Source organism: Oncorhynchus mykiss, chromosome 19 (assembly GCF_057628025.1).
Source record: "Oncorhynchus mykiss isolate SJ-2025 chromosome 19, ASM5762802v1, whole genome shotgun sequence".
Classification (NCBI taxonomy): Eukaryota; Metazoa; Chordata; class Actinopteri; order Salmoniformes; family Salmonidae; genus Oncorhynchus; species Oncorhynchus mykiss.
Genome location: NC_143040.1, coordinates 44652188 through 44663045, shown reverse-complemented (window position 1 = coordinate 44663045; position 10858 = coordinate 44652188). Strand labels below are relative to the sequence as shown.

The 10858-nt window shown below is 47.9% G+C and overlaps 1 protein-coding gene across 6 annotated transcripts in view; it reads right to left on the bottom strand.

Annotated features, from left to right (window-relative positions):
- Positions 1-1336: 1336 nt before the first annotated feature.
- The window catches only part of ttc7b (tetratricopeptide repeat domain 7B), a 68799-nt gene continuing 59277 nt past the window's right edge, over positions 1337-10858 (bottom strand). For 3 of the 6 annotated variants that reach the window (XM_036954712.2, XM_036954713.2, XM_036954714.2), the window contains one exon: positions 1337-4180. In XM_036954712.2, coding sequence (XP_036810607.1) covers positions 3959-4180 — 222 coding nt within the window. In that variant the 3' untranslated portion in view covers positions 1337-3958. The other 3 variants (XM_090211116.1, XM_090211118.1, XM_090211119.1) reach the window with 1 other exon arrangement.

Below are 10858 nucleotides of genomic sequence, written 5' to 3'. Positions count from 1 at the left end.
AGCTACAGAGAAAGAGCCAGCCAACCCTGAACTGAACTGCTTTGCTACCCTTTCTGGTATGTAGAAGAATGAGGGAAAGGGAGGACGACAGGAGGAGGAGGGGGGTTACAGTGGAGGGAGGACTGAGTGTTGCTGTGACAGGCAGGGACATGGGTGCTTCTTCTCACCTAGCAAGAGCAGCCAGGGAGGAGAGGAGACAGACTCAGTGGCACAAAATGGGCTGTCTGTATGGTTGAGGCTGCTGCCGTCTTGAGCCGGCCCAATGAGTCTACAGTGTGAGTTGAGCTGTGAGGTGACTGAGTTTGAAGTCCTGGGTAACTCTGGGCAGACGAGAGTGCTGCAGTGCTCTGTGTGTGTGTATGTCGCCGTATCAGATTTGGAGCAAACAGCTAGGCAGTGGGGTCTCCCAGGGGCCTTGGCACTGTAATAACGCTGCTGTCCTCACCGCCACCGCACTCTCTCTCTCTCTCAATGTTCTTAATAACCTCCTGCTCAATCACTTCTATAAATTTTCAATTACAGAACACAGCCTGGCATTCCCCTGGAGATTTACTACACCGCGCCACGCCGCATGCTCCATCCCGAGCAGAGTCGAGCCAGGCAGGGAACTCTCATTTGTTTAAGGCAGGGCTAGTGTGCATTAAATCAACCCCTTCACACCCTTCCTCCCATTTCCTTCATTCCTCTACTCCCTCCTTTCTCCTATCAGCCCTTCTGGTTTTATAACCCTCCCTCATCCATTATGTTCCTCCTTTTTCTGGAAGCACTTCCTCGTCTTTCCCTTCGGTTTGTACTTATTTTTGAACTCCTGAAATGCCTACATCAATCTATGATATTTTTTTAGAACTTATAACAAGGTATGCGCAAACGTATAACAAGGTATGCGCACATACAGTACATCAGAACTCATCCAATATTCATGAATGGTGATGTTTCTCTTCTTGAAAGAGTAAAGATTAGGGGAAAATAAACAAGAGGCAACTCACTCTGCCATCACCATCTAACATGTAAGCCATTCCTTCCCTGTTGAGACGGACTGTTTGCTCTGGTCTTTCTAGTACAACAGAGACAACAGCGCAGACAGAACCTGGCTGCCACTAGATCCCCAAACACACACGTCCTACGTCTTCTTAGTCCAGCAACACACTACACTGAAGTCCTGGAAATGTCTCACATCACTAGAGGTTACCGTAACAACAGGCCCAAGTAGTGTCTTGCTCTCTGATGTATTTCAAAGGGCAAGGGATTCTCAACATGGATGATACACTGCATTTTTGTGTGTCAGATACACAACCATACCTGGTCACATTAGTGTATATTACATTACGTCACTGTATTTATTCCAATCACTTTTTTATTGACATCATTATAGTTTGTCCAGTTGTATCATATATGTGCTATAGGACCAGACAGACAGACATGCTGTCTCAATGCTGCTGTTGGTTGGACCAAATCAAACCAGAGGCCTGGGGCATACTGGACATTCACAACGGGACATGCCATGCAGGCTCCTATTGTGGTTGCTAGGTAGATTCTGCATTCAAAGAAGTACTACAGCAGACGAGAAACATTTACATATTTACCCTATAACTGAGCTGAAAACAGTCAGCTCCTCTCCGCTGTGTACTTCAAGTACAATCTACTCAAAGAAGCATATTGCAGTGTTTGTGACGCCTCTGTAATGTCATTCACTGTAAAATATAATTTAAAACGTCTAAAATAATGAACATCTAATAATTACCAGTCAGAAATAATAATAATCTGCACTTATAATCAAAGGTAATGTGAAAAAAAAAGTCATTTGTTTTGAACAGAAAGAAACCATAGACAAGACATTAAGTGTTTTAGAATCACTGTTTTTGGCATTCACATCAGTGAGCTTGTGACCTATCTAACAAATTTAAGGTTACAGTAACTGAAATAACTACATCGGATGTAACCTAACGTAGCAGGCATAAAACACTTGCCTGAATGGGGTCCCCACATTCTGTTTCCAAGGGGAAACAGCTTAAGTAGAAGATACGGTAAATCAGATGTTTCCGGTTATACCAACCCGCTGAGGGTGCATCTGATGAAGTTCATCGAGGAGGAGGAGCTCATTTCAAATGCAGTAGCCTCACCTGTTTTTAAACTGTTGCATTTTGGGATGCAGAGGAACAGCAAAAGGACACAACCTCACGACACACGTCTGTGAGGCCTTCCACACTCAGAGTGTGGGATATCATGTAAACTATAGTTTCACCATAAAATATACATCTTTCAAGTGACAGTGTGTAACTTCTTTAACAGTTTTTTTCCCATGAACAAATAACGAAAAGCCTTTTGAACACGCAAATGTACAAACGCACATACAAACAGGTGCATATATACACACGCACAGACACGCATACCGTACATACATACAAGCATTGTCAGGTTAAACACAGTCAGCATCATTTGGGTTGAAAGCTACAACAATTCACCAGCACAGACATGGGGGGGGGGGGGTCTGGTGATGGTATGTACCACTGTAGCCAGCCATTGTCCGCTGCATAGCACTACATTGTCCATGTCATCTGGAATGCAAACCTCTGCAACTCTGTCTGCCTGAAAGTCTCTCTGCACCCTCCTTCTCCTCTCCCATCGATCAACAGCCAGAGAAAACAGATGGATCAGTGAGTGGCCAGCTTGTATGGCTAACTCCCCCCCCCCCTTCCCCACCATGGATACTGAACAAAAATATAAAATGCAACATACAACAACTTCAAAGATTTTACAGTTACAGTTCACAGAGTTACAGTTCACACCTGTCAGGTGGATGGATTATCTAGGCAAAGGAGAAATCAGTCAATTGAAATAAATTCATTAGGCCCTAATCTATGGATTTCACATGATTGGGCAGGGGCGCAGCCATGTGTGGGCTTGGGAGGGCATAGGCCCACCCACTTGGGAGCCAGGCCCAGCCGATCAGAAATAATTTTACAGACAGAAATACTCAGTTTCATCAGCTGCCTATATGGCTGGTCTCAGACGATCCCACAGGTGAAGAAACCGGATGAGGAGGTCCTGGGCTGGCGTGGTTACACGTGGTCTATGGTTGTGAGGCCGGTTGGACGTACTGCCAAATTCTCTAAAACAACGTTGGAGGCGGCTTATGGTAGAGAAATGAACATTAAATTCTCTGGCAACACCTCTGGTGGACATTCCTGCAGTCAGCATGCCAATTGCACACTCCCTCAAAACTTGAGACATCTGTGGCATTGTGTTATGTGACAAAACTGCACTTTTTGAGTGACATTTTAGTGTCCCCAGCACAAGGTGCACCTATGTAGTGAGAATGCTGTTTAATCAGCTTCTTGATATGCCACACCTGTCAAGTGGATGGACTTGGCAAAGGAGAAATGCTCAATAACAGGGATGTAGACAATTTATGCACAACATTTGAGAGAAATAACCTTTTTGTGCATGTGGAAAATTTCTGGGATCTTTCAGTTCATGAAACATGGGACCAACACTTTACATGTTGCGTTTATATTTTTGCTCAGTGTAGATTAGATAAAGGCTGGAGTGCAGGAGTCATAGTCAGGCACAGCAAGGGGTTGTGGTATACGATACAGTGGTCACAGCAGAGACTAGGGGGCGGAGACAGCACATTGGTGTTGGCATGGCAACAACAGTTACATTGATGTATATTATTGGACCAGATAATCAGTGTTTGGATTTTTTGTCCATGGTCCCTCCCTCCAGCTCATCTAGCTAGGCCTATGAATGGCCTCAAGAGGAGAGAGGTAGTTGTCTAATCTCATTGGGATGAAAGAGATGGGCCCGAGACATCACAGGGTGGTTGATGGTGGCGCTTCTGAGGAAGGTTTTTGGCACCTTCACACTGGGGGGGATAAAGCAGCTTGTGTGTGTGTGTGTGTGTGTGTGTGTGTGTGTGTGTGTGTGTGTGTGTGTGTGTGCGCCTCTCTCTCCCAGGTCAGAGTTGTCGTGGTATGATGGTGAAGGGGAGTATGGGGCTGGAGGCCTCTAGCTCCAGGGCGGTGAGGAAACACTCTGTCGCGGCAGCAGCGTTGCCCTGAGCCTGCAGCACCTCCCCCAGGCTGTTCCACACGTCGTGGGCCGTCGAGTTCACCTGCACCGCATCCCGAAGGATCTTCTCTGCCAGGCTGTACCGCTGCAGCTGGTGCAGGATCAGACCCTAGGAGATGGGGAGAGAGAAGGAGTGAGTGAGTGACATGGTGAAGGAGTGAGAGAGAGGGGTGAACGATGTTCTCTGCCAGGCTGTACCGCTGCAGCTGGTGCAGGATCAGACCCTAGGAGATGGGGAGAGAGAAGGAGTGAGTGAGTGACATGGTGAAGGAGTGAGAGAGAGGGGTGAACGATGTTCTCTGCCAGGCTGTACCGCTGCAGCTGGTGCAGGATCAGACCCTAGGAGATGGGGAGAGAGAAGGAGTGAGTGAGTGACATGGTGAAGGAGTGAGAGAGAGGGGTGAACGATGTTCTCTGCCAGGCTGTACCGCTGCAGCTGGTGCAGGATCAGACCCTAGGAGATGGGGAGAGAGAAGGAGTGAGTGAGAGACATGGTGAAGGAGTGAGAGAGAGGGGTGAACGATGTTCTCTGCCAGGCTGTACCGCTGCAGCTGGTGCAGGATCAGACCCGAGGACAGAGGGAGAGTTAATACAGTCTGTAACACCGACTCAGAGAGGAGCGAGGAGTTTAAACCCTTCTGTTTATCACTGCCCAGCTGACTCCATCCTAGTGACACACACACGAGAGAAAGAGAACTGTACAATCACACACTCCATTTAGTCACATCCTACACTCATGTAATCTCATCCTTTCAATTAACTTATCAAAGCAGCCAGCCTTTAAAAACCAGGCTAAGTAACTGTTAATCTAACACAAAAGGTCAGCTGTTGTCACCACAGTAGACAGCTAAATCATTCACAGAGCAACCTTGAGGCTCTTTCCCCAAGGCTCCATGGAGAGAAAAGGGCTCAAATGGACAGACACATACAGAGAGAGAGAGAACAAGAGAGAAAGAGAAGAGAGCAAAGAGAGATTGAGAAGAGAGCGAGACAGGGAAATAGAGAGCGCGAGAGAGAGAAAGAGCAAGAGAGGAGAGAGCAGTCAGCACAGTTAGAGGCCAAGGAGAGCCATCTCCTCCACCCTGTACCTCTCCACAGAACTCTGGCTGAATGACATAAAGAGGTGTGTGTGTGTGTATATGTGCCCCCTGTCGCTCCCCTGAGTTGACAGGCTGTTGAGATGTGACAAGCCTGCTTATTGCGGAGACCAACGAGACAGACGCCAAAATAAACCCAAAATGAAAAAGCTCAGATACAGCAGAACTGACACAGAGTGATGTGTGGCTGTGGTCCCGGCCACAGCAAGCTGCTCTGAGCTGCTACGCTGCTTAATTAGTCAAATGTGTGTGGGAAAGCAGCACTGGCACTGTAGCCAGAGACAGACACCCCTGGGACACGCCACAAGCATAGATGGAGAGAGTGATATGGAGAGAAAAGGAAAGAGAATACAGAAATAGGAGAAGTCTGGACCCTGCCCTTCCTGCATTAACACCAACTCCATTTAAATTGAAGACTTCGAGAGACAGAGAGAGAGAGAATAAAGAAGGAGTAAAAGTCATTGCCCCTTTAACAGCATTAACTGTTAAAAAGTCGCTGGCTGCTGCTACTGCGGCGCATCGTTGGCATCTTCTCAGTAGAAACAGTGATAACTACATCTAATAACTGTCCCACAGCATCGAAGAGCTGGCACACCACTGCTACCTGATCGATCAAGTAGTGGTTCGCAGCGAGTTAGCATTAGCGGAGAAACACTACCCGTATAATACCACCACTAGATAAGCCCGTCTATGCCTATCAAAGAGCTCAGTAACACAGGCTAGTTGGGGGATACAGGATCTGTGCTACTGTTGTCGCGATACCAGAATGTTGACTTCAATACCGATACCAGATTTAGTAACACGATACTCGCTACCATCACAAATCTGGATACCAAAACGATACCTGGGCAAAAAAAAAGAAGAAAGGGTTATTAGCCAAAGTCACAGAATAAAACTTGATCAAGACACAGTACCAGTCAAAAGTTTGGACACGCCTACTCATTCAAGGGTTTTTATTTATTGTTACTATTTTCTACATGGTCGAATAATAGTGACGACATCAAAACTATGAAATAACCCATATGGAATCATGTAGTAACCAAAAAGATGTAGATTTTTAGATTTAACAAGTCTAAATATATTTTATATTTGAGATTCTTTAAAGTAGCCACCCTTTGCCTTGATGACAGCTTTGCACACTCTTGGCATTCTCTCAACCAGCTTCATGAGGAAGTCACTTATTTTAAAATGGTACTGATCAACAACATTTGCATAGAATAAGCCATCTCTTCTTTTATAAAAGTGTGTACTGTCTCTTCAAGACCCATGACGTCATTCACAAACACAGTTTGAGGCACAAGCAAATATTATCTTGACTGGAAGAGATGTGAGGCGGGGGAGACGAAGTGAATGAAAAAGGTTTTTGGTCACAATCAGCATTGAAATCAGCAATATTTTGCATTATAGTTTGCATATTATCCCAAACAAGGTACTAGGGTAGTGAATTGATGGAAATTTAGCCTACAAAGCTGGAAGCTACTGGTATCTTCTTGAATTTTATAGTGTTCCAGACTGTAATGGACATCGTTTTGTTAACAGTAATTAACAGTTTTACCCTTTCTACATGCCGTGTTGCATTATTGATGTGTGTTAACTTTTGTGCAGCATAAGCGGTGATGCAGCCCAGCCCACTCCCAGTGAGTGCAGTGGCTCCTCAGGACAGGCTAGAGCTGGCAATGAGTAAGTGGAGCAGGCACGGTGGAAACACGGAGCAGACATGGTGGAGACACGGAAGAGGCACGGTGGAGACACGGAGGAGGCACGGTGGAGACACGGAGCAGGCACGGTGGAGACACGGAGGAGGCACGGTGGAGACACGGAGGAGGCACGTTGGAGACACGGAGGAGGCACGGAGCAGGCACGGAGGAGACACGGAGCAGGCACGGTGGAGGCACGGAGCAGGCACGGTGGAGGCACGGAGCAGGCACGGTGGAGGCACGGAGCAGGCACGGTGGAGGCACGGAGCAGGCACGGTGGAGGCACGGAGCAGGCACGGAGGAGGCACGGTGGAGGCACGGAGGAGGCACGGAGGAGGCACGGTGGAGGCACGGAGCAGGCACGGTGGAGGCACGGAGCAGGCACGGTGGAGGCACGGAGCAGGCACGGTGGAGGCACGGAGCAGGCACGGTGGAGGCACGGAGCAGGCACGGTGGAGACACGGAGCAGGCACGGTGGAGACACGGAGCAGGCACGGTGGAGACACGGAGCAGGCACGGTGGAGACACGGAGCAGGCACGGTGGAGACACGGAGCAGGCAGGGTGGAGACACGGAGCAGGCACGGTGGAGACACGGAGCAGGCACGGTGGAGACACGGAGCAGGCACGGTGGAGACACGGAGCAGGCACGGTGGAGACACGGAGCAGGCACGGTGGAGACACGGAGCAGGCACGGTGGAGACACGGAGCAGGCACGGTGGAGACACGGAGCAGGCACGGTGGAGACACGGAGCAGGCACGGTGGAGACACGGAGCAGGCACGGTGGAGACACGGAGCAGGCACGGTGGAGACACGGAGCAGGCACGGTGGAGACACGGAGCAGGCACGGTGGAGACACGGAGCAGGCACGGTGGAGACACGGAGCAGGCACGGTGGAGACACGGAGCAGGCACGGTGGAGACACGGAGCAGGCACGGTGGAGACACGGAGCAGGCACGGTGGAGACACGGTGGAGGCGTTGTAAAAAAAAAAATAATAATTTACATTTGAAACGTTTTTCATGTTCTAGTATCGAAAAAGAACAGAAATGTTGGTGTACGGTGCAACACTAATCTGTGTTACCACACGGACAGACACAGTAGATCCAAGGACAGTATGGCCGTAGCCAGTCCGGAGAGGAAATTAATAGCTCATGAAAAGTGGAGGGAAGATTTGAGGGATGAAATGTGGAGAGGAATCTATAAGCCTGATTCTTGGATCCAGTCTAGAAGTCACAGCTGTATCAGCAGGACCCCTCCCTCCCTTCCGTTCTTTCTTGTGCTCTCTCGCTCCATCCCTCGCAGCTTCTCTCTCTCGCTCTCTTTCCGTTTGCCAGTCAGAGTGGTGGAGTGATGCACAGCCCTCCACAAACTGGCCTGTCAAGGCAGAGGGATGGAAAGAGTGGTGGATGGAGGGAGAGGGATGGAGAGGAGTGTAAAGAGTGTATAAATCGTGCCATACAGTGTGCAAGACCCATTACCATTAGCAGCTCAGACTGACTGACTGACAAACATTGTGCATCCCAGACGCTACACCAACGTGACACACGGTGAAACAATCACACCACCCAGCAGCCAAACACCGCACCCAACGTCATCCATCACGCCACCACAACAAACTAGTCCAGTCACCATCCCAACAAACTATTCCAGTCACCATCACACCACAAACTATTCCAGTCACCATCACACCACAAACTATTCCAGTCACCATCACACCACAAACTATTCCAGTCACCATCACACCACAAACTATTCCAGTCATCATCCCATCAAGCTATTCCAGTCACCATCCCAACACAAACTATTCCAGTCACCATCCCAACACAAACTATTCCAGTCACCATCACACCACAAACTATTCCAGTCACCATCACACCACAAACTATTCCAGTCATCATCCCAACAAGCTATTCCAGTCACCATCCCAACACAAGCTATTCCAGTCACCATCCCAACACAAACTATTCCAGTCACCATCCCAACACAAACTATTCCAGTCACCATCCCAACACAAACTATTCCAGTCACCATCCCAACACAAACTATTCCAGTCACCATCCCAACACAAACTATTCCAGTCACCATCCCAACACAAACTATTCCAGTCACCATCCCAACACAAACTATTCCAGTCACCATCCCAACACAAACTATTCCAGTCACCATCCCAACACAAACTATTCCAGTCACCATCCCAACACAAACTATTCCAGTCACCATCCCAACACAAGCTATTCCAGTCACCATCCCAACACAAACTATTCCAGTCACCATCCCAACACAAACTATTCCAGTCACCATCCCAACACAAACTATTCCAGTCACCATCCCAACACAAACTATTCCAGTCACCATCCCAACACAAACTATTCCAGTCACCATCCCAACACAAACTATTCCAGTCACCATCCCAACACAAACTATTCCAGTCACCATCCCAACACAAACTATTCCAGTCACCATCCCAACACAAGCTATTCCAGTCACCATCCCAACACAAACTATTCCAGTCACCATCCCAACACAAGCTATTCCAGTCACCATCCCAACACAAGCTATTCCAGTCACCATCCCAACACAAGCTATTCCAGTCACCATCCCAACACAAGCTATTCCAGTCACCATCCCAACACAAACTATTCCAGTCACCATCCCAACACAAACTATTCCAGTCACCATCCCAACACAAACTATTCCAGTCACCATCCCAACACAAACTATTCCAGTCACCATCCCAACACAAGCTATTCCAGTCACCATCCCAACACAAACTATTCCAGTCACCATCCCAACACAAACTATTCCAGTCACCATCCCAACACAAACTATTCCAGTCACCATCCCAACACAAACTATTCCAGTCACCATCCCAACACAAGCTATTCCAGTCACCATCCCAACACAAACTATTCCAGTCACCATCCCAACACAAACTATTCCAGTCACCATCCCAACACAAACCATTCCTGTCACCATCCCAACACAAACTATTCCAGTCACCATCACACCACAAACTACAGTCAGAGGGACAAGGCTCCACTATTCAGCTCAGTAAGGGATGTGAGTGTCCCCACTACGGCAGCAGTCAGGACTGCTCTCCTGTTTCTCTAGAAGAAAGAGGCTCATTTATAATTCAACAGGCGGGTCTCCACCCAGTGATTAGCTTAGCTTGGTGTAGAAGACAAAATAAGGCATTTAAAACAGACTCACGCACGCACGGACACACACATTATTAAATTTCATTTTCAGCAGGATACAGGAACACGGCCTTTCTACTAGAACACAGTCAAAGCAGAGACTTTGAACTGGGAAATCGAACACAGAGAGAGAAGATTTATCAGCAGAGAACACAAATCAGGTCATGGGGAATAAGGACTATTTCCTTTAGTCAGTCAGCCAATAAAGCTGCTCTTCTCTTTGCTGCTAGAGGACAAATCCTGTTCCTGTCTCAGCACCATCTCATCCTAGAGACGCAGATCTGCACGCGCGCACAGTTGAGTGAACAGGCACACACAATAAGACAGTTCTCCACTACAGCCTCAGGCATTATCCCATTCTAGCTAGACTTTACAGTCACAACACAGTAGAGAAGCTCTAAACTTCTCACTTTTGCGCCAAGCTGTACAGTATAGAGAGAGAGAGAAAGAGCAAGAAAGAGTGCGAGAAAGAAATAGCGAGGGAGAAAGAGAGAGAGTGAAAGAGAGAAAGAAAGTGTGAGAGAGAGAAAGAAAGTGAGAGAGAGAGAAAGAGTGAGAGAGCGTGTAAAAAGAACAGATTGGACAATCCCCCTGCTTGAGGTGCTGACACAGCACAATGTGGTGGGTTCTTCTGGGTTTATTCTGTATTCACCACCAACCAATCACAAGCTCCCATTTTCAATTTCCATAATTGGGTTTTTACTATGAGCTCATCAGATAGAGAGATGCTGTGTCTCTTGTTCTTGTTCTCTCTCGGTATCTCTCCCCTTCTCCTCCAAAAGGCCCTTTTCATTA